Source organism: Aulonocara sp. 'chitande type north' Nkhata Bay, linkage group LG10 (genome assembly GCF_057382095.1).
Source record: "Aulonocara sp. 'chitande type north' Nkhata Bay isolate Kocher_YH1m ecotype deep benthic linkage group LG10, A_spYH_male_GT1.1, whole genome shotgun sequence".
Classification (NCBI taxonomy): Eukaryota; Metazoa; Chordata; class Actinopteri; order Cichliformes; family Cichlidae; genus Aulonocara; species Aulonocara sp. 'chitande type north' Nkhata Bay.
The window spans coordinates 34,156,061-34,180,690 of record NC_141353.1 but is presented as its reverse complement, the minus strand read 5'-3'; the positions used below and the strand labels follow the sequence as shown (position 1 = coordinate 34,180,690).

The following is a 24,630-nucleotide window of genomic DNA, read 5'->3' as shown; positions in this document are numbered from 1 at the left end:
TTTATCTTGATGTTTATTTTTCATTTCTCAGGGAGTCAAAATCAAAAGAAGGGAATACGGGTCCCAAAGATCCCAAAACATAATGCAGTAAGCTGGGGAGAAGCCCTATCTCCTCCTCATGCTAATGCCTGGGACTGTGATGAATATAGCCTTCCCATGGAAAGAAGGTAGGAGGAAAAGATACTTGTATTTCTACACAGCACATGCTGATAGACAGATTAGCATATTCTCTTCAGTTGCCAAAAGCAATATGGAAGCAATTAGAAGTTTACATAGGCTCATCATGGGCATGGATGCGATGGTAATTTTGGGATTCTAACAACATCTTTCTTTTAACTGTTCTTTTTCCAAGATGGAAAGGTTGTACATCGTACATCTTTAACGATTAAAGAAAACAAGAATTAGCTTTACAAATTTTAATTCATTTTGGGTTTTTCTGTAATCCACAAAAGGATAATAGTATATTTACAGGGTCAGATACAGTATATACATACATCCAAATTAATATTTGGTTAAATGTCCCTTAGCAATTTGCCCTCAGCCAGATGCTTTTGATAGCCACCAACAAGCTTTTTGCATCATTCTAGGTGGATATTTGACCACTCATTTTGACCATTCTCTTTCAAAGAATTGGTAGAGTTCATTTAAATTGATAGGTTTCCTGATCAGGCCCAGCTTTTAAGCATAGTCGAGGTTGGGGCGTTGGGAAAACCATTCCAGAAGCTTAATTATAACCTACTTTATCCACTCCAAAACCAGTTTTAAAGTGTATTTGGGATCATTGTCGTGTTGGAACACCCAACTTTGCCCAAGTTCAAGTCATCTATCTGTTGAGTTGAGGTAAAGCTGAAAAATATAGAGGTAGTCCTCTTTCGTCACTATTCCATTCACTTTGTGCAATGTACCACTACCACTGGATTCAAAACAGCCCTTGAGCATGACGTCACCAACACCATGCTGTGCAGTTAGTACAGTGGTCGTAGGTTTGAAAGCCTCACCTTTATTTCTCCAAACATAACTCTTGTCATTGTGGCCAATTAACTCAATCTATATCTCATCTGACTATAAAATATTTCTCCACAAGGTATATGGCTTTTCCAAGTGCACAACTATAAAGTTCAGCCAAGCTTAAATGTGCTGATTTTGGAGTAGGTGGTTTTTTCTCAGACCATCTAAAAGTTGTGGACAGTGATGCTGGTGTTGCAGTAGTTTTCTGTTCATAGCAAGCTTGAGCCTTGGTGGTTCCTGTATTCTTCTTAACATCCTAACTTATTTACTCACATCTAAGTGTGACAGTTTGAACCTTCTTCCAGACCCTTGGCAAAGTGGTGACGCATTGAATAACTTGTACTTACATAGAATTGTTTAAACTGATAATCTGGAAATCTGCAGTTTATTAGAAATGGTTCCAAGGTACCTGTCCAACTTGAACTCAACAGTTCTCTCCTTCTTAGATCTTCACTAAGGTCCTTTGACTTTCCTATTGTTCTGAATATTGGTCAATCCAATGAGTGCTGTCAGACAAATTGTTTATAATACGGCAAAGAGAAACTACGGGTTGAAGTCAATCATGATCACTAACAAAAAGTTAGTAGGCCTGGGCTAGTTAAAAGACATTCTAAAACCTTTAGCACAGTTTAATAAATGCGTAAATGTATACATTTCAAAATTGTGTCCCTTGTGGATAAGGCCCAGTGTGGATTAGATTAGAAAAAATCCAAAATAAATTAAAATTTGTGCAAAAAAATCTTTTTTTTTTTTTTAAACTGTAAAAAAATGTATGTTATACACATAGGCATAGAACACCTTAAAGAAATAATTAAAAAGCCCCAGATTACCATGACATTCATGGCTATGATGAGTGGATATAAACGTCTGAGCACAGCCTTACATAAAGTAGTGCATTTCAAGCTGCTAGAAAACATGCACTTCGTTGTGCAAAAATATTATTACTTTTAGTTATTCTTCACTGACCCCCCACCCCCTGGCGCAGGACAAAACACGGTCTCATTAATAACAGCCAAACCAATTACAATATTCACATTTATGGCATTGACTGACAGTTAGTTTACTATTAGAGCAGGATTATATAACTGGAATTACATTATGACATGTTTAATGAAAAAAAAGTTGCCATGGATTTTGCAAACCACTGGTTTGCCCAAGGACCTTAAGGCACCAGTTGCTGTTGTGGATAATTTAATCTGTCACAATTGGGCAATTAAATTGTGCTTTTAGTTCACTTCTGTATGTTCTGTATTTTTCTTTGATGGAAAGTGTTGATGATGCACCGAGGGCTTTGCATTAATATCTAATGAATTGTGACTAATATGCCAGGACTTTGGCAAATGGTTGGACTTCTTTAGCCATTTGATTATGTCAGCTATTCTTTTTTATCAGTTTTAATCCAGAAGAGAGAACTGAAGGCTGTCCAACTCCACCAGTTAGAGGGCCAGTCTCATCCTCTACTGAAGTATCTTATAATCACCCACCTATCACACCATCACAGGGAGACCTGACTAATGGCCTACACAATCCAGCAGAACATCTCAGGTAACCCACGACCGAATTCAACGTGCATACATTTATTAAAATAAAACTATTGTCATGACAGAATTTGACAGATTTTTAAATTCGTTTTACAGTCAACACGTCACAAGCAACCCTCGCCCTCTTTCCCCAACACATACCTACAGCTCAATACCGCTCTGCGTGGGTACTGATGGACAGGAAGAGAATGATGAAGATTTGGAGGAGGAAACAGATACAGAGCTCACTGAAAGTCATTACAGCCAAGACCACAACCACGAGAAGCACAAACACCAGTTGCACCACCAGTCCCCACACAAGCAGCTGCTGCATGGACTGGACCAGACCCCGGCCTCCAGCACTGGAGATCTGGACAGATCAGTCACAGGGTCTATGGTTAACAGCTGGGGCTCAGCATCTGAGGACAACATCTCATCAGGCAGGTCCAGTGTGGTCAGCACTTCAGAAGGATCCTTCTTTACAGATGGAGATTTCAACCAGGCAGTAGCCTCATCGCGGGATATTGTTGGCCTGCGCATGTGCAGATACCCAGAGGAGTCAGGTGAGGAAGCATATGGGGAGTTAATACAGTTCAGTCCATAAATATTTAGATTAAGACACACATACTAGCCATACTAACTATCAAAATCCTCAAAGCTCAAGCTGAGGAGAAGTGGCAGCAATCTCTGGCTTATTTAAATGAAAAATAATCTGGTATTTACGTGTGTGTGTGTGTGTCAACGTGCAATTCATGCAGTATTTCACTAACTTTTATATGTAGCCCATTATTTTTAAAGGCTCAAAATTAGACAAACTAACATAATTCTATATGAAAGGGTTTATTTTAAGTATTTTGATCTTTTTGGTTTCACTAGCAAAAAAGAAGTCCCAAAAAAATCCAAGCACCACCCTAACCTGGATGACTGACAACCTTAGACCTCATTAAAGAACATTTGAAATAGCCAAACTGTTCAACTTTTGCAGAAAATGTAGAGCTGTATTACTCACAGAAAGAAGCTGGTGGAGGTGTTTTGGCATAACTATTATTATTATTATCATAGAGACAAAAACAAAAGTCAAATTCTCTTCCAATTATAATAATAATGGATTGCATTTATAGAGCGCTTTTCGGGGCCCTCAAAGTGCTTTTACAATTACAATAATAACTGTAAGCTTACCATATGTTATATGTTAATCTGTGCTATTTATGTCCATGGGATGATTTAGGGCGGCGACAGCAGCGACCCAGCAGTCCCATGTCCACAGATAGCAACATGAGTCCTGCAATAACACATAAAAGGCCCAGGCGCCATAAACAGAACCAATCTGCTCCACAGGGTTACCAACCCAAAGACGTCTTCAGTGATGGTAAAGAAAGACCCACGGATAAGTTTTGCTGTTGCATACTGTGTCTCTTAATGATTGCAATATTTAAAATTCTGTGCACTGCTCTTTCCACAGACACTTGTATGCCTCTGGATTTCACCAGCCAGATGTCCCATGGTGACTATAAAGTGAGGGGGGCCACGCTGCCTCGGATGGGCCCTGGGGAGGCCCGGGGTAGACGAGGCAGCACTGGGACTCACAGGGTCAAAGAGGCTACAGTTGAGGAAAGAGAGAGCCAGGAGAATCACAAGATTCCATTAGCAGGAAAAGGGAGCAGCAAAAACCGACAGCACTCTGGTACTATATGGATAATGTTGCTCATTTTGAAACTTAAATTTACACCCAAATTATAATGGAGATTTTTTGCATTTTATTATTTTATGTGATCTTTTTTGTCTCTTATCATTTTAGGCCATTGGATGTGTGATTAATTAATTAATTGACTGACTCTTTAATTGATTGATTTTCTCTTTTTCAAGAATTTGGGGACATTCTTCTGTACAGTCGTCCCTCTTTCCCATCAGGACAAACTCAGACAGTGCCAAATGAGTCTAATTCATCCAAATTTGCATCATCTGGAGACTCAAGGACTAAACAGGGTGGACAGGTGGCACCTTTGGGACAGGTGGAAGAGGTACATGAAAATGTGTAGCTAACACTTTGCGTGTGTGTGTGTGTGTGTGTGTGTGTGTGTGTGTGTGTGTGTGTGTGTGTATATATATATATATATATATATATATATATATATATATATATATATATATATATATATATATATATATATATATATATATATATATATATATATATATATATATATATATATATATATATATTCATGTGTATGTGTGTGTAGGAAAAACAAAAAGAGGAATGAGACTAATGCTGTTTTGTTTCCACAGTTCCTGAAAAGCTAAGAAGCAATGTGAGCTCAACAGGAATATCCTATTGTTGCTTCAGAGAAAGGACTACAACCTTTAAAAAAGTGGAAAAGACTCCAAAAATACTGCACAATATAAGTTTTTTTAAAAGTCAGATTTCTCATTAAGTGTTGGAAAAAAAGGAAAAAAGTGCTCTCATCTTTAAGTAACTAGACTTTTATTTGATGCACTGTTTATTGTTTGCTTTCTTTTGCTGACCAGACTCCAGGACACTGACCTGTTGGAGGCTGGCTCTAGTAATATAAATGCACATTTGATGGCGGTTGTGAGTGTCTACAAAAGTATTGTCCACAATGACTGCTTGATGCGGTCCAGTATGATCTTTGTTTGTCAGTTGTCTTGTTACTTTGCTATAATTGATATACAGTCATTACCTGCCATCTTGTAAATTGTTTACTGCCACAGAAGTGCTTCAAATTCAAATTTTATATAACAGTGTTAATGTTTTCTAAGTGATGTATATGTTGTCTTTGTATTATTTGTCCTACTTTGGTTAAAAAAGCACAATCACATAATTTTATTCTAAGTCATTGCTATATGAATTTTCAGTCCTACAGAAAACACGTTTTTTGAGTCTTGCTGATCATTTCATCATGCTGATTGTTGATTGTGATTGTGCATTCAGTTGCGTACATTTCAGCTGTTTTCATTCAGATCTGAACTATCTGTTGTGTGTACTGAGAGAATTGCATGCAGATTCACCTGTAGGAGGTTTTACTTAACACCATGACTGCTTTGTCCTCCCACTGGGATGATGAAAGTTTGTTCACGGACTGGTTTCATTTATTGTTTCTCTTCACTGAATTAATTCTATCTACTTCTCTGTTCCCCTGACCCTGGCCAACTTATGGTGTAGAGCTGGACAACATGCCAGTCTGCCAAAATACAATATGTGACTCGCTTACTGATGTTAATTCATATATTGTAATTTGAAATACCTGGGCTGCTTGAAACCACAGTGACTACAACAGTCAGTGATATCCAACTACAAGCCAACCAAACTGTTATCAGTCCAGAACTAGACTGAAGAAGTCGCTTGAATGAGTGACAAAACATTTCTCCCACTGAAAAAGGTTTTGTCCAGATGAACAGAGCTGAACTTTTTGGGAACTAGGCAGCCAGTTACCTAAAATGTTAAACCGGTCATATGTAGCCAAACAAATGTTGAAAGTCCATTTAAGTAAGGTCAAGTAAAAAAATAACATTTATATTAAAAAAAAAACATATTTAAAAAAAACAAAAACAATCATTTTACTGTTTATATGTTCTAGAGTTTAGTCATATTGTCCAGCTCTATTCTGTAAGTTAAATATGGAACAAATATGTCACTTTAACTACTCTCTTCAAATAAATATTGCTGTTCATTAAGCGACAAGAAATAAGGTAGTAGTTCATTTACTAACACAATACTGACAATATTTATTCCACTTTCCAGTTTTAAGGAGACAATCGTTATCACCTCATGAAGAATATATATGGCTAAATCTGGCCACTGTACACACCATGACATTTACCCACATTTTTTGCATCTTTTTTCAAAAGTTAACAAACTTTGTCCTTGAAATGTATGTTTCTTAATGTGAGATGACAACTCCAATGCTGAAGACAAGGGTAGGATGCAACATGCATACAGACAGTAGCCTTTATTAATGAAATCAAAAGTCCAACCATTAGACAATCTACAAGGTGGAAAAGAATGATGACATTACCCAGTGAAAACAACCAGGGAACAGGACCTTATAAAAGGAAACACAGGACTATACAGACACTGAGAGGGAGCTAATTACACACTGAGACAACGGAATGAGCTGACCGTTGGTAAAAAGAATTCATGACAGGCAAGGACAATGGAGGGAAATGAACAAAGCAAAGCTCAAACTACACACAACAGAATACTATGTCAACATAAAACGGGAAATTAGAAAAAAAAAACCATGTAGAACAAACAAAAATACAAGAGAAGACAAGAGGAGAGGATGGAAATAAAACAATGATGTGAACTTGTCCTTTTTTCAGCTTTTGTCTGAAAATACAGAAAACACAAAATCCTGAATGTTTCCCCAGTGCTCAAGAAGTTCAAGTTATATGACATACAGTCCTCTGAAAAAGTATTTGCCCGAATTCCTATTTAGTTTTTTGCATATATTTCACACTTATACATTTCAGATCATCAAACAAATGTTAAAATTAGACAGAGATAACACAAGTAAATAAAAAATGCAGTTTTTAAAATGACTTAATTGCTTAATGAAAAAAAAAGAAGGTATCCAAACTTACCTGGCCATGAGAGAAAAAGTAGTTGCTTAAACCTACTAACTGAAAGTCACATTGCAGGGGAGGAACTTTAGTCCACTCTGCTTTGCAAAATTTGAAGAAAGGGAAGTCAGCCACATTGGAGGTTTTTCAAGTATGAAAGTTTATGCTCATTTTATGCTCATGTAATTATGCTCACGAAGGATCGCAATTACATATGAGTCCAACCAACTTTGTTTGGTCATTTTGTTCATGTTTTTAACCGTTCAGAAGTGGACTTGTTGATGTGTTTTGAGTCATTCTCCTGCTCTAAAACCCAAATAGAGTTTCAGAGCACAAAAATGATTGTTGGACATTCTTCTTCAGGATTTTCTGGTAGACAGCAAAATTCATGGTTCAATCAATTATGGCAAGTTGTCCAGGCCCTGAAGCAGCAAAGCAGCCATGGGCCATCACACCACCAGCAGCATGTGTGACTGTTCCTTTTATGAAATGCTGTGTTAGTTTAAAAAAAAGTTTACTGGAAGAGAGATCTTCCAAAAAGTTCAACCTCTGTCTCATCAGTCCACAGATGTTTGCGCAAAAGTCTTTGGGATCACGGGACTTTGTTTCTTTTTGGTCAGCATTGATATCTGGAACTCTCTTCCTATGGGTGCATTTTTCCAGTCTCTTTTTTATTGTGGAGTCAAAAATTCTTACCTTAACTGAAGCAAGTGAGACCTGGGGTTCTTTAGAAGTTGTTGTGGGTTCTTTCTGGCCTCCTGGATGAGTAGGTGATGGCCTCTTGAAGTCATTTTGGTAATCTAGTCATTCCTGAAAAGTTCCATGTTTTTGCCATCACTGTGATTTTCTTCCAAAGCCTTAGAAATAATTTTTTTTAACTCTTTCTAAGCTGATAGATATAAAAAGCATTGTTCCTTACCTGTTTGTTGAGTTCCTTTAGATTGTGGCATGATGTGCTACTTTTTGAAACCTATTAGCCTGCTTCACTTTGTCAGACACAGCTAAAGAAACTGAAAAGAAACTCCACTTTCTAAAGAAAATGCCTAATCACAATTAGTTCATGATATCTGCGACATTAGCTATTATGAACATGTCGTCAAATGTACTTTAGGTCATATTTTTGTATTTGGTAGGTAGGTTGTTAATTCGTTTTTTGGTTTTTGATTTACAGATATTACTCAGTTTATTCAGTTTATGTTGCGCACCATCCTGGTTTGTGATTGTAAGGTGAGGTAGATTAGGAAACACAAGAAGAGAAAATGAGATTGTGTGATGGGATATGCATTTTAATTAACATCATATAAACCTTAAGCAACAGAGGAGTAAAACCATGTGAAATAATTTTAAAAAATTGCTATTTCATATGTCAACTCTCCCTGGACTGACACAGTAAGTGGTATGTCACCCACAAATAATTACTGTGATTAATTCCACTATAGTGATGATCAGTGTTTGGGAGTAACGGAATACATGTACCGCCGTTACAAAATATGAGTAACTGTATTCTGTTACCGTTTTAAAAGGTGGTATTTAGAATACAGTTACTTTGATGAAATGAACGGATTACAGGGCTGTATTTCCCTGTTTCAAATGCTAGGCTATGCCCTCTCTATTTTTAGTTTCCACGCCGGTGGAAACCCAAACAAAACACGCATTAAGAGGCTCTGATGTCTGTGTCTCAATTTCGCGGCCCATGTCACCTCTACTTGCGGCCTGCAGAATGACGTGAAGAAATATTTTTAAAAATTATTCACAAAAATTATTTCATATGAAGGCAATAGGCAGAGTGTTACAGGCATAGCCCTAAAGAATGTAGCCTCATGGGCAGTGTAGTCTGTGCTGCAGGGAGAATGGCCTGCCATACCCGTTATGTGTCTGTGAGCCAGGGAGGGAGAAAAAGAGTAGAAAAGTACAAGTTGGCACCAACCAGAAACGGGAAATGGAAGCATGTAAATATAATAATAACCACTGCAGCCAAAAAGAGTGACTGACGAGCCCAGTTGTAAGTAAGCTATTAAGACTCGACTGTACACTGTGTTCGTGTTTTCCTCCGGAGCAATAAGTTCCGTTGGAGCAGCCTTTCAACACCTCTCTCTGTCTCTCGCAAAGTTGACCCAGACAACAAAGTAAAGCTAGTTTTCAGCTACGAGCCCAACATGGAACCCAACGTATTAGCCAGAGGTCCCTTTACGCTTTTACGGTTCGGAGCCCCGAACCTGTTTTACAGGTACGGAATAGTTTTCTATACATGATCGCTGCAAAAAGTGCAGCCTTACCTAATGTCAACCTACTGTTACTCATTTTATATTAAGATTTCAAATCTAGTTGGTATTGGTATGGCAAATAACCTTCAGTAAAAGTAATAAATCACACAGCAATAGTACATTCATGTAGTTGTAAACGGCATGATAATATATTAAGTAATCCAAAGTATTCAGAATACGTCACTCTCATTGAGTAACATAACGGCTACGTTACAAAATACATTTTGGGGCATGTATTCTGTAATCTGTAGAGGAATACATTTGAAAAGTAACCTTCCCAACACTGGTGATGATGAGAAATTTATAAACATAGCAGAATAATGACCTTTTCATGTGTGCTGGACAAGCACATGATTATCCTCCAGAGTACATACTGCTTTAAGCCCTTTGCAATGATCACCTGAGATTCTGTAGCTGCCCTTTTGCTTTGCTGAAATGACATTCAGGAGTTTCATGACTGAGCCACAGCAATACTCAAAGCAACCTTTAAACTGTGTAAGAAATTTATTTATGTCATTTTGTTTTAGACTAAGCTATTGAACTTCTGCCCAGATATTTCAATATGACACCTCACCTTAGAGTTTGATTATCCATGTAAGTACCAAAAATTGTGCAAGCGTCTTCAACACCACTCACTTCACCAGAACTTGCAAGCTAAGAATGATCATTTTTCTCATCCTACATTGAAAATCGAACATTAGTCAACTGTTTAACAAATGTTTTAGAGGGATTTCAGGTCTTCAAATATATAGAAGGAAATTGGACTATCTATCTATCTATCTATCTATCTATCTATCTATCTATCTATCTATCTATCTATCTATCTATCTATCTATCTATCTATCTATCTATCTATCTATCTATCTATCTATCTGCTAAAAGTCAGACAAAGGTTCAGTACATTCAGTCTTGTATGATGAAGCAGTACCTAAATTACATGATCTGTATACTAGTAGTATAGACATTTTCCATAGAATTATGTCTTCATTACTTAGGAATGCTGAATCTATGCTGACTTATTCATAGTGCTACTTCTTGTAGCGACATCAGATGCTAAAATATTTATCTAACATCTAAAACACAAGATGGTGCCAGAGCTTCTCTAACGTCAGTTTTCATTCCATATATTCAGACTTCCATTTAATATATTCGGATTTTCATTCAATATATTCGAAGTTCATTAATTTCTTGATTTTTGACACACGGTCAACCGATTGCCAAGAGGAGACTAGGAGCCAACATAATCTTAATAATTAAAGCCTTTTTCATTAATTAAACCTTCATCTCTTGCAGTCCATTGCTCCACTCAACCTAGAAACAATTAATCTCTCTGTTTGGCTGTTTACCAACTCTTGCAATTTGGTGTTCAGAATGTACACAGAATGCCAAGGGTAGGGGGATGAATGGATGTTCTCTTGACCTTGTAAATAGGGCTGCACATTGCACTGAAGTCCCTGCTTCATCCTGCTCTTGCTTTAACACAACACAGCTGAAACATTTTGTGCAAAAAACGCAATGTAAAGACCTTGGTGGGTTTCAATCTACAGTCACCATCATCCAAGTTTTATTTTACAAGTGCCCTGAAAAGTTATCTATCATTCAGTTAGAGGACTTGTTGGACAACACCCTTGACTCAAATTACATAATCTCTGTCATGATAACATGAACCATTTACTTGTGGCTACAATTTACAGCACTCTACACATTCATTTGCTACATTACAAAAGAAAAAGACTCAAAATTTGCAAGAAATCCATACTGACACATTGTGGAGTTAGTAATACATATTAGCTCAAAATGTGCCTCTACAAAATGTACCTCAGTTTGCATTACCATCTGCTCCTTAATACAAGCTGAACTCTACTGACCCCATTAGACTTCTTTTAGTTAAGTGGCACAAATAGCCATTCAGCTGAGTAGCATTCTGGTAAACCTTTATGCATTGCAATATGCCATAAACAAAGTTATAGACATTCATTTTGCACAGGACACGATAAGAAGCGGGCAACTAAATGCATGGAAGAATAACAGAACATATTCCGTTTTCTGAGAAGAGAAAAACATGTTTGAAAACAGTCCAAATATTGTGCTTTTACTTTTCAAGGTTTAATGAACTACTTCATGTGTAAATAAAACCTTCCTTCAATAAAACCATGAGATGATATTATGTGTCCAATATGTACATAAAGGTTGGCTTCATTTACAGTTGGATTTCTTGAAAAGCTTGAGCGATATGACAGGTAAAACTAGTCAGAAGGTAATGTCCATCCCAATTCTCCAATAGCGTTTAAAAAAATATGAACTAAACTTAGTCATAGATAGTATTAAACACAGTCAAAAAAGCCAGTGGAGTACCTTAACCTGCATTCTATCCAAAAGACACCTGATAGCAATTGTGTGTAGTTGCAAAAAGACAGGTTTATGGGAAAATGTATTTCATACATTATCTTTGTAAACACTTTCCTGGTGAATTTATGGTACCACTCAATTGTTTTATCTGTTTTGTAAGTGATTATCTTTGGTATGAAACAGCCCTCTTATTGGCTAATTGGTTGTCGGTCACAAATCATTAGCCCTTCCTTATCACATGTTTGGTTTTACAACCAGCGTGGTTTTGCTCATCTAGAGGCTTCAGAAACAAATGGGTGACATCACTGCAGTTACATCCACTTTTTAAACTGTCTGTGTTAGTAATATATTTATGAGAAAGCACAGCTTCACCTCTAAGGTGATGATTATGTAACCATTTCTAAACAAGCAGGCCCTATTTAAATGAACACACTTACATAATTTTATCAAGTCATTCATGCAATAAAGAACCTTTCCATTAATAATTTCAGTACTTTGATTGTAACTACATTGAATTCAGGACAAGATTAAGTTCTCCGAGTAATTCTGCTTCCTTCTCTAAAAATTATTTCTTAGCACCATGAATGACTGCTTTCATTTTTTCCCCCCAAGGACAACTGTCTACAGTGGGTTATTCAAGTGTTTGCCTTGGTTTCTAAGATACTGGATGTGCATGCGTGTGTGCCTGTGCATGTATGTGTGTGAGCTGCCAAGTTTCATTTTCAATTTTGCTCTGTTTATCCAGCAGATTCTCTGCAATCTGTTGACAAAGAGGCAGCCATGACAGCTAGGGCAAATGTGGCAAAATTGCACAGAGGCTGACAGAAAAAAAATGAAACTGATGGCTGTCAACTCTGAACAACTCTTTATAAGAGGACAGATCTATAGAGGCAGTATGGCTGAGTGCTGTGCTGCAAATAAAAATGTCGCTTCTGAACTAACAGTTGAACCGCAACTGTATCTCAGTTAGATGATCAGTTTTCTCCTCTTATCAACTTCAAAGGTTGAATTTTAATTTGTTGTGTTGTCATTGGTGGTTGGCCTCTCAAACACGTACGTGCGGTCATTCAGGCAACAGGATTTTCAGTATAATGGAGTTTATTGAGGATGTGCAGAAAACACTGTTGTGGGAAAGAAGCCCTGAGGTGATGAATACATCGATTAGCTTCGCGGCGGTGAAATAAACAGGTGGTGTCAGAGATAGGCAGCTTTTCTCAGCTCTGAGAAGCAGTGTTTTCCATTGCCGCTGACATTCTTGGTGACAAGGAGGGTGCCAAGGTTGAGGACTAAGGGCTGTAGAACACAGGTGTTAAATGAGAAGTTATGAGTGGGGAGAGGGGCAAGTAACAGACTGCAAATTTATGATTTTAAATTTATTACAGTTGTGTTTGAGGAAGATTACTTTCTCTTAAAGCAGGCAGTTGGTAAGGAATTAGGAGGCGACAGAGATAATGAATCTGCTGGTGAGGCGGAGCTCACTGCAGCAGTGGATAATTCAGATTTGTTTATGGAGCTATATCACTGTCTGTCACTATAAAATTTCACTGTGCGCAAGGGGAAGACGCGTCGCTCCGTGCCAAGACATAACTTACTGTGGCAGATGAGAAGCCAGGGGTAAGATGTCGAAAAGCTGCACTCTAAGCAAACACGGTGATATCAGAGCTTCATTGTGACATCACAGTTAGCATCAGGGCAAAATTTTTAAAACTGGCAATTAGTTAAGAAGATTATAAAGTGATATTTTCTGACAAAGTGAAAGTTTCTTGCAGAGTTTGTAGAAAGTCATTTGCTAACATTTATATTTTAAGAGCAAATGGATAATATAGTGGCAATTTATCAGTTTGATACAAACAAATAATTTCAACCAACATCATTATTAGCCATTAATCTTTTTGAGGGGGGGTCTTAATTCATGGTAATGATTGGTACATGATGTTGTTTGAAAAAAAAAAAACATCTGTATGATAATCTGTTTCTATTTTGTTCTAAAAAAGTTTAATTGCACTAACCCAAAATACATTAATATGGGGAAAAAAAATCTACATGCACCATATGAGTACATACTTTCCATTACATTTATGTATGCTCTTTATCATCATGTTTGCCTTCCAGGTTGTAAATCGCCAGTGTATGCATATCTTAAACTTCAAGGTGAACATAGCTAAACACCCTTTAGCACATACATGTGAAAGTAAAACAGCCTTCTTATGTCAGGCTTGCCCTGGCTCAAAGGAACTCCCATGAGAACGGCAGAACACAATAAAGCCAAGGCTCTTAAAAAAGCTATTTTGGCAATAGTACAGAGACAAGCTAACAAGAGAAGCTAAAATACAGATTTTACTCTCTTGGGGTCCTCCAGTAACTAGAGATGGATTTTGTTGCCAAGAATAAACAGCAGAACTTATCTTGGCTGCCACTTGTACACTGCGAGTCAGATCAAGTAGGCATGGACAAAGATACATATCAATATTGGCATCCATTTGGATTTACTTAGATACCTTGTATCACAGACTGCCAGGAGAGGCTTCACTGCTTCATGTCGGTGGCACAATGTGAAGTGGTAACATGAAGGATGAACCATTAGGGTGAACAAGATGAAAATAAATTGGCCACTGAGGGAGCTGAAGGCCATTGGCCTTTAGCTTACCCTCAGGGTAGCGGAGCCACAGAGCAGGACTTGGGGTCTCAGGTGGGGTGCATGTAAACCACCACACTGTTTGAATATTGCAATTAGCCAAATGTCATGAGTCACAATTCAGCCTTTCGAGGCAAGGTTACACATACTCAGACTGAAAAGGTTGTCCACCACGTTGGGAAAATTTCATGAAATGACACTGCTCATGGTGAACTGCGATCTAAAAAAAAAGTGAGCAAATAGTTCTGTTTTTTCTCCTTTGAAAGTGAAAATAAACAAAAATTGCACAGCTGTTCATGTGCTATCTGAACAGCTACTGTGTAATTAGTGTAAGGTTGAGCTGTCATGTACACTATTTCTAAACCAAAAATGCATTATAATGAATGCAGCTCACTCTGATACCAGCTTATATTGGACTTTATAATGTTCTTTGCATTTCAATTTATACAGTGGCTCTTTACAAGCTCTTTAATTACTCTATCCACATTTCCTCTGAAAATGGATTTTTCTGACATTTCATGTGTCTAAAATTGTCTCTGCTCTGGGGTGAAAGCGCCACAGATATGAATATCCTGTACTGACATGTGTTAATATCGCTTTACATGTTGACATTATCTTAAATAAAAATGTCTACTAACAGGAACTGTGTGAGGCTGACTTTGTCAGTGTAAATAGCAGACTGTTAATATTTCTCTTTTGCTGTTTAAAGTGACAAACCAAGCTGAAATTACTAACAACCTACAACCTGGCTAGTTCAATTCAATTCAATTTTATTTGTATAGCGCCAAATCACAACAAAAGTCGCCTCAAGGCGCTTCATAGTTTGTGGTAGCACAGATCCCCTCCAAAAGCTGGAAGAGCTATAACATCTCAAGCCCTACGATTTATTATAAATACAAAACGTTATAAAACATATACTCTACACATCCTTAAAAGATAAAACTTATTCAACAGTGTGGCCAAGCCTGCAAACCACCAACGATTCCTCTGAACACTTAACTTTTTACCCAGTAGATTACTTCCAAATGGATTTTCCATTAAGAAATGAAATATAGCTTCTATAATCAGTTTAGTGTTGTTTTCTCATAATAGTGTTATTACTACACTAGAGTTCAAATAATATGCAGAGTGGATTATTTCATTTTTTGTAATCAAATTGTTTTAGCTGTTTTGTTGTCATTATTACTACTTGTACCACAGTAAAACAGGGACTTCATTATGAGTAGTTTTCATTTGTTCGCAGCAATATCTGAAGAAGTGCAGCAGTTTCAGGCCAAATCGGTCCCCTGAGGGCTGAGAATGTATCTCAGCAATAAATTTGTTACAGTAAACTGAATTTTTATTGAACCAAAAGCCATAATGACCCACAAAGTCAGCAACATCACCGCTAGACCGATATATTAATGTATAGCTTTTATCAGACTGAGGTGTAGGTATTGAAATGCAGGGACCTTGTAATTGGGCTCTGTGGGCTAGGTTGTGAGTCTGCTCCTGTATTAAAGTCACATGTAGTACAAATTGGGTAAATTAGGAGGAGTCACATTTGGTGATGGGATTGTGTCTGTGTGCTGGGTTGTCCTTGTGATGGGATGATAGGTAGCTAAATTGAGTGAAAGTGTGACAAAATTGTCAACATGATGCTAATTTATCTGTCCTTGTGGCGCTTCTGGAAACCTAAGCAGTTGGATATAGCGTTTAAATGGTCAATTGAACATTGTACTCCTTGTCTGCACAGTATCTGCAGCCTGTCCATCCATTTCCAAGTTACTAATGCTGACAGGTTAGCCCACCCTGTGCATAGCACCTATTGCACCATTGCCTGAAGCAACTCTCCACAATGCTGATCGACTCCAGCAACAACAAAAGAAGCTATCTCTATGTAACATGGAGCTGTCATGGGGTCCCGAGATAATGATGATGGAAGTTGAGCCTGAAACTCTGAAAAAAAACCCAGCGTCAGATAAAGTTGACAAGAAGGCAAAGAGGTATTTTTTTGTTGTTTTTTTAAGATACGCCAGACAAGCCAGTGTTTGTGGGTACACTATTTTTACATATACAGGTATGCCTATAAAAGTAGATACATTGATGTTACACTGTTTATAATACATCTTTTTTTTTTACATTTATGCACTGGTGTGCAGCTTATTTTTGAATTATTGCTGAAGAACAATTGGCGTGGTTTCTAAAGTTTGTTTTAAGATTCCCTGGATAATTTAAACAATTTACCATAGCTTGCTCATATATATATATATATATATATATATATATATATATATATATATATATATATATATATATATATATATATATATATATATATATATTAGGGGTGCAACGATACACAAAATTCACGGTTCGGTTCGATACTTTGGTGTCACGGTTTGATATTTTTTGAGATACAAAAGAGTGTTCATGCTTTTTTAATTTGTCATTTATTAAAATTATAAATATATATTTTAACTCAAAAGTACCTTTTTAAAATTCTGATGTTGCTGAAACAACAAAGTAATAAAAAAATAAATCTATCTGATCGAGAAATCACTCATTTTTGGAAACGAGAGTTTATTACAGAGAAATGGCTCTTTCCAAAATAAAAGCTATACTATACGCTTCTTCTGGGCTATATTCTCAGCAGCATATTAAACATATCAGGTCCCCATAAGGAGAATCATGTGCTAATGGCTGTCTAAATGACTCGGGTAAAGTTTGTAGCATGCATGCTTGTTGTTTTTGTCTGCTTCCACTTGTCTTTGCACTAGGATGATGTCGGCGTAAATGTGCAGTCATATTCATTGTATTCCCACTAGTGCTGTCAGCGTTAATCTGAAATGACGTTAACGCCACAACACGGCAAATCTCCGTTAACAAGCTACAGCGGATCGCCCGTGCGTGGGGCTGGATGGCGTCAACACGTTAACGAGCAAACTGCTCTAACGCACTAGTTCCCACCCATGTAATTGAGCATTGCATGGCACATCCGACATACTGTTTTACTTTTGTCCATGACGCGCTTACCTTCAGTGTCATACTTCACATGAAAACCAAAATAGTTCCAAAGGCCAGATCTGAATGAGGGTGGGGGAGGTTCAATTTGCCATGTTGCAACGAGCTTAGCTTCTGTCTTGCTAGCTTGTGCTGCGCTCAGTGAATCTGCGCTCGACAGTGCAACCTAGGCGGAGTAGTCGAACGCAGATCCACTGAGCTCTCAACACAGACAGCATCATCAGAAGGAAAGTTGATAAAATAAATTAAAAATTTTGTATTGTTCGATACATATGCGTACCAAACCGAAAGCACTGTATCGAACGGTTCAATATCGATACGAGTATCGTTGGACCCCTATAATAAATATATATATATATATATATATATATTAGTATAGAGAGCGACAGCACTGATCTGTGAGCGATGATAATTTGTGCACCAATTCCTCTGACATAGTCTTATTAATCGTTAGCTTACTATGCAAACATGACAAGTGAAATCTCCCGCAGCTTAAACATGTGAGAGGTTGATCGCGCAGAGAATCGCTCAGCTTATGTGAGTCCGTGTGTAAAAGTAGCAGTATATATATTTTAGTTCTGCTGAGCCAAATAAGACAGGTCGGGGTGAAGAAGTGACAGCCAAAGAAAAGCTTACCACAAAACGGAGAAGTTATGACAAATCAGACTATAAGGCAAAAAGAAAGTGCAGCTTTATGGTTTCATGGACAAAAGAATTTCTGTGGCTGCAACATGACGAGCTAAATAACCAGGGCTGCACATAAGTGGTCCGCAGGTGCGCATTCGCTGTCAAAATAAAAAACACGCACAAGGGTTAGGGTTAAATTTAAAAACTGTACTTTTGAGTTAAAATATATATTTATAATTTTAATAAATGACAAATTAAAAAGGCATGAACATTTTTTTGTATCGAAAAAATATCGAACCGTGACACCAAAGTATCGAACCGAACCGAACCGTGAATTTTGTGTATCGTTGCACCCCTAATATATATATATATATATATATATATATATATATATATATATATATATATATATATATATATATATATATATATATATATAGAGAGAGAGAGAGAGAGAGAGAGAGAGAGAGAGAGAGAGAGAGAGAAAGAGAGAGAGAGAGAGAGAGAAAGAATGACATTTCTTTAGTTTAAACTGTAACTGTGGAGTATATTTTAAAACCATTTGTAATGTAAAAATAGGTTAATTGTTTCAGAAAAATCCAAAATGGGCATTTCTTGTTAAAAACAAATCATATTTCAAACTCAGGCAATTGTGAGAAGAGAATTTGTTAATTTTCACATACACATTTTATTTTGCATCATAGGATTGGAAAAAAAAATGGCCCTACTGTATGTGGCTGTGTATTCCTGAGGGCAAACCAATCTGGCATAAAGATTCTTCATAGGGAGAGCCATTACCAGAACAACGGTCAGAACATAACCATCCAAACAAATGTAAAGACATCACATTCCCAATCTCACTGGCAGAAAATGATAATTGGCTGTATTTTTTTAAAACTTTACAAAACATCTTTCAATTTGGCAGTCATTCAAGTCTATACATGTTGATGATAGTGGAAATCCATAACCATTCTGCTCTGTCGTTCATAACAACAAATTTGAACAGTATCATTTCTTTGATGTTTAACATCATAAACACATGTCATTAAAACATCCTATTTCTCTACAAGTGACATTGGACATTTTTAATTAATCTATCCAATGCATTATAGGTGACCTGCTCCAAATTCCTGTCATCTTCTCATTTCACAAACTGTCATATTGTATTTTTAAATATTGCACTATCATCATGTCACTGGATGTAACTGTAAAAGGAACAGATATATATATAAATATGTATTAAGAGATTAATGCTGGGAATGGCAGAGAAGTATATTTCCATTTGTGTTTGCTTTGGATATCACAGCTGATGTGTTACTTGGTTACCATACAAAATCTTCTATTAACCATTTGTTGAGAAACATTTTTAGTATAATGCATAATAGGTTTCCCAGCAAAAGAAGTATGAAACACAGTTATTTTGGCATATTAGTTTTCGCCTGTGTTTTTTGCCTCATAATTCTCAATAGATGAACATTTCTCAAAAGAACAAAAAGTACAGCACAGCCAAGTATACATGTCTTTTTGTTTATGTTCTCGATTCCCCTCTTTGCCATTATGATTCTCCTCCTCAGCTTAGCTGACAATGGGTTTGTGCTTATTTTCACCAAAATGCTCTGTGCAAAAATACAATGATACAGTAGCTTCATCAAAACAAGCTAACAGTTTGAGCATTAATGAAAAAAAGGACTCATGGTAATAAATCACAAAAAAAGACAACATTGGGTTTGGCTTGCATAGCAAAGCAAAAGAAAGAGAAAAACATTAAAAAATCTATTTACAAATTATGCAAGTCCTTTTTCATTTGAATCATTAGTCATTTTGTTAGTTGTGTGTTTTCTTCCTCATCTCCACTGTGTGAATTGTTGTACACCATGTGACAGAAAATAGAAGAGGACATATAACGCACTGATTACTCTTTTGAAGAGGGGGATGAAAATAACACTGTGAGAGTGGTGTCTGTGTCTGTACATGACATTTACAGCTCTGCATTTTATCCTGCACAATTTTGCTTCTTTGTCTTTATTCTGTCTCCATTTTCCAAACATCATACAGTGTCACTCGCAGAGAAAAATCTCATAGCACTTATAAACAAGGTGTCCTGGGACAGGCAGCAACTGCGGGGAATGATGCTTCACATAAACTCTGAAAGAAAGACAGACAGACACAAAGGAAACAATGTAAAGTCTGGATGATATAAAAAACTTTACTCTCACAATCTGGATGTTCAGCTGCCACTCTCAGGATGTGTCTGAGGTGACAAGACAAAAGATTTTGTTCAATCTATACCAAAACTGTATTTGTTTTTGTTTTTTCTAGGTTATGTATAGAATTTAATAATAAAAAAAATCCCAGGTGATCTGACTTTATTTTATTATTCCCCTTCCACCAGATTCTACCAGATTTCTTTTAACTGAATTTTACCATTCATAGGAACAGCCTTTTTAACTTTGGGGTTCACTGTTAGTAGAATATAACATCACTGCTAATATTGCAAACCCTTGAATGTGGTATACTGTTCCAGAGAACACTTAGTGTTTGTTAGATTTAGGAAAAACTGGCAAGCATAAGAGTGTCAGGAACATTGCCAATAGCCAAAATGGTATGGCTACACTACTGGTCAGAGCATCTCAGTCCTGTCAGTTGATCCCACATGACTGAGATGCTACGTTTTGAACATTACATACAAAAAATACAACAAAAGATAAGTTTGAACTGGTTGCATGAAGAGTGAATTCTAACCTGTAGCATCCACTGCTGAAAGCCTTAAGGCTGCTTATGAGAGAAAGGTGAAAACACAATGGATCTATATGCTTGGTGGCCTGATCTTATACATCACATTTTCAGTGAGGTGTGTTTCCCTGTTATGCAGGAAAGACACTGGTGCATAACAGGAAGCTATTATACATTGGAAGAGTGATGCTCTGGCCAATGCACTCATGTAGTTGATCCTTTAACATTTATCAACTGCCTAAACATTCTTACAGACTATCTACACCCCTTCATGTCCCCTTTAATTTGATTGATGATTCCTTCATACTGTAAATTTCATTCAAGACTAGGGTTAAAGTTTTCTAACTGTCCTCCAAATTTTCCAGATCTCAACTCAACTGAGCATCTGAAGGATGTCCTGGAAAAAGTCCAATCTATGGGAGCCTTACCTTTACATGCTACTAGTCATATTTAGAGGTTAAACGGTATTACGGAAGTGGTTTTAATGTTGTGTCTGATCAGTGTATGTAGTATATATATAGTATATAACTGAACCTGTCTAATGTTAATCTTTGCAGAGTGAAAATTATTAAATGCATCAGAATTCATGAAAACTTGCATGTTATTACTTTCTTGCTTGTGTTTGCTTTACAAGAGATATCCAATATTTGTAATGTGCACACATGTGTACACACACACACACACACACACACACACACACACACACACACAAATACAGTAGATCCTTTTGAGGATGAACACTCACAGTGTTCCCTTTTCTCTGTGCCGTTTGTGGAAGGATGCCCGTTGTGGGAGGGTTCTATGCCAGCTCTCTTGTTTGAACCCCTACTCAGGGTGGCCCTGCTGGATGATGTCGTGCCACTCCAGGATGCCATATGCTGCCGCTCCAGCGTGGACACACTCACCATGCACTCCTCAGAGGGGTCTGAGGGAGCAGCTGCCCACGAACTGTGCATGTGGGAACCCATGCCGTGCAGGGACTTCATGGCTGGTGTGTGGGCTATTGAGTGGATGGTAGATCAGGGTGTTTGGCAAAGGATACGAATCAGACGTCACGATATGGGCATTCTCATTAAATGTACTAAAAAGACTTAAAATAAATAAAAAGTAATAGCTGGGGGTATTAAAGTCCAGACTCACCGTCTGTGTTAGTGTCTCTTCGTCTGGGAAGAGTTCCAACCTTGTCTGTCTGAGGCTTGTTAGCAGTGAGTGGCGCCCTCTTGTGTCCAAGGCTATGCGAGCCTTGTGTACCATGGTCTGCTGTGCCAAAGCTGTCTGAGAGACACTGCTCAGAGGCCTTACCTATAATGGACCGAAATGAGACAGTTATTGAATATTAAGGTTTGGGTATGAATTCAAAACCAAGTATTTGGAAAACCCATAGAGGATCAGCAGATCTATTAACAAGCCAAACGTGTCAGTTGGAACGATAGCGGAACTCAAAGCTGCGATTGAAATCAACAAATACTAGAAATTTCAAAAACTGTCTGTTCTACATCCTAGCCTATATGTGATGTCGAAACAGAAGGTATGAGAGCATATTGCTACTGAATGCCAGAATCAGAGTACAGAACTGTTTTTCTTTGTTTGAGTGACAATAAAATCAAGCTCTAAAACCAGACAAGCATTTGAAAATAAATAAATAAACTATTTAAAGAAGTACTCCACAAATGCAATATGGCAGCCGCTGTGGAAATACTGCCACCACAAAAAAACCTTATTCATGTTTTGATTCACTGGACTGAAATAATTCCCTCGCTGTGACTGAATGCACTTCTAAAATAGGAAGAACTCTTGACAGCTAAATATGAGTTCATAAAATGTTTGCATTGCTAATGTTGGTAAATATTTTTAGTCACACTGATCTGCATTTTGCCCTGCAATGGGTTAATAAAAGGGCTTAAAAAACACATATTCTCAATTCACATTTCAATTTTAACCTTTCAAACAATGGAGTCTAAAAATGGTACAATCCTGTCCCTGTGGGAGAAGCCATCAAGTTTCTCTTTAAAGAAACATTTTCACACAGTAAACCTATTTATAAATGCATCAAATCTTAAATGCAAGATGTGTTTCTTTTCAGTAGAGCCCTACTAAAGATGTTGAAATATCATATATTATTGCTTTGACATCTATCCACGGAGGACTTCAAGCAGCTTTTAACAGACTGTCTTAATATTTCTTTGAAAAAGAATAAAGAGGTATTAATGGTTAACCCTAAACTATCTGAATATCCTTGAGATGATGAAACTGTTTTACATTTGCCCAAATGTATTGTCTGCATCACATTGCGCGCAAATCGCGGTCCAAACGACCAATCAATGTCCTAAAAGACCAGAACAGTGTACGGGGGGCTTGCATGCATGTGATTAAATGATCCATTTTATGCTTTTGTGTTTGTGTTGCCGACCCATAATTGATTAGCAAGGCTACACACTGCAAAACATTTTCACTTCAAGCTTCAGTGGCCCAACCACATTGGCAGATAGAGTGTTGATATTGAAGAAATCTGCAATGCCTTGGATAGTTAGAAAGCTGATTTTCTTGATTATTCACTGCTGTTTTTACATTATTTACGTGTGATAATTGGATAGTGGATATTGTTAAAAAGACAATATTGGTTGTCACCCACCATAAAAGGCACTTCTTCTTGTTGCGAGTTAAAGAATGTATTTCAGAAACTATCTGACATGAATGCAGTTTCTCAGATTGGCTGAATGTATGAACAAGAAAAGCAGAATTGTCTCCTCTTTGATATCGTCCTTTTCTTAAGTACCCCATTCAAAATCTCTGATAAGAGACAGATTTCCTTTTGTTGCATTTTGACATCTGTATTGTTATATGTTTTAAATCTACACTTTTGTGGTTTTTCAGTAGTGATGACAGCAAAACACATGTTTCCTTTCAGTGAATCATAACTATATCCACATGTCTCCCATTCATATGCAGTCATGGTGAAAAGAAAGCACACCCTCTTTCAATTCTAACTTTTTCCGTATCAGGACATAACAAATAATCATCTGTTCCTTAGCATGTCTTAAAATTATTTAAATACAACCTCATATGAACAACAATGCATGGGATATTAGATAGTGCCATTATTTATTTGACAAAAATTAAGGAAAAATGTTGAAATGATGTGTGAAAGTCTAAATACAGCCTCACTTATAGCCTCAACTAGGTTACTAATCAAATGCATTAACAGCAACTACTTTTAGCAGTTTTAGTCTGGAAAATTCAGGTGTGTGCTAACACGATACCAAGGAGGAAAACCATCCACAGTGATCCTAGAGAAGCAGTTACTGCTGCCAATCAATCTGGAAAGCATTATGAGGCCATTTCCAAACAATCTGAAGTTCATCATTCCACTGTGAGAAATTTATTCATTAGTGAAAAACATTCAAGACAGTTGCTAATTTTCCCAGGAGTGGACTCTGCAGTAAACTCACCTCAAAGAAACTGAAAAAAAGAAAAGAAAAAAATCTACATCTCAGATGCTACAGGCCTCAGTCAGTATGTGAAAAGTTAAAGTTTGTGACAGTTTAATTAGAAAAAGACTGAATATGTATGGTTTGTTTGGAAACAGGTTGCCAGGAGAAAGTCTCGTCTCACGAAAAGAACACGGCAGCAAGGTTTAGGTTTGTAAAGTTGGATAATCTGGATAATCTGAAGACTTCCGAGTGGAGATGTTTGGCCATACAGCCCAGCACCACATCTGACAAAAGCCCAAGACAGTATATTACCACCAACACATCATACCAGTTGTCAAGCACAGTAATGGAAGGGGGATAGTTTGGGCTTGTAGTTTGCCATGGGAACCAGGAACCTTGCAATCACTGAGTCGAATATGGACTCATCTGTGTTCCAAAGTATTCTAGAGTCAAATGTGAGGCCATTTGTCCAACAG

At 37.2% G+C, this 24,630-nt stretch overlaps 2 protein-coding genes across 6 annotated transcripts in view; one reads left to right on the top strand and one right to left on the bottom strand.

Moving 5' to 3' along the window:
• LOC147321268 (roundabout homolog 1-like) overlaps positions 1-13,614 on the top strand; it is a 107,379-nt gene extending 93,765 nt beyond the window's left edge. For 2 of the 3 annotated variants that reach the window (XM_086309625.1, XM_086309626.1), the window contains 7 exons: positions 32-167; positions 2,401-2,553; positions 2,646-3,091; positions 3,757-3,897; positions 3,991-4,212; positions 4,395-4,549; positions 4,818-13,613. In XM_086309625.1, the coding sequence (XP_086165751.1) occupies positions 32-167; positions 2,401-2,553; positions 2,646-3,091; positions 3,757-3,897; positions 3,991-4,212; positions 4,395-4,549; positions 4,818-4,832 (1,268 nt within the window). In that variant the 3' untranslated portion in view covers positions 4,833-13,613. Of the gene's footprint in view, positions 1-31; positions 168-2,400; positions 2,554-2,645; positions 3,092-3,756; positions 3,898-3,990; positions 4,213-4,394; positions 4,550-4,817 lie in introns of all 3 variants that reach the window. The other variant, XM_086309624.1, reaches the window with a different exon arrangement.
• Positions 13,615-18,513: 4,899 nt separating this feature from the next.
• Positions 18,514-24,630, bottom strand: part of LOC147321266 (roundabout homolog 2-like) — an 83,418-nt gene continuing 77,301 nt past the window's right edge. For 2 of the 3 annotated variants that reach the window (XM_086309622.1, XM_086309623.1), the window contains exons 25-27: positions 21,864-22,025; positions 21,469-21,723; positions 18,515-20,135 (exon numbers count right to left, since the gene is read on the bottom strand). In XM_086309622.1, coding sequence (XP_086165748.1) covers positions 20,134-20,135; positions 21,469-21,723; positions 21,864-22,025 — 419 coding nt within the window. In that variant the 3' untranslated portion in view covers positions 18,515-20,133. Of the gene's footprint in view, positions 20,136-21,468; positions 21,724-21,863; positions 22,026-24,630 lie in introns of all 3 variants that reach the window. The other variant, XM_086309621.1, reaches the window with a different exon arrangement.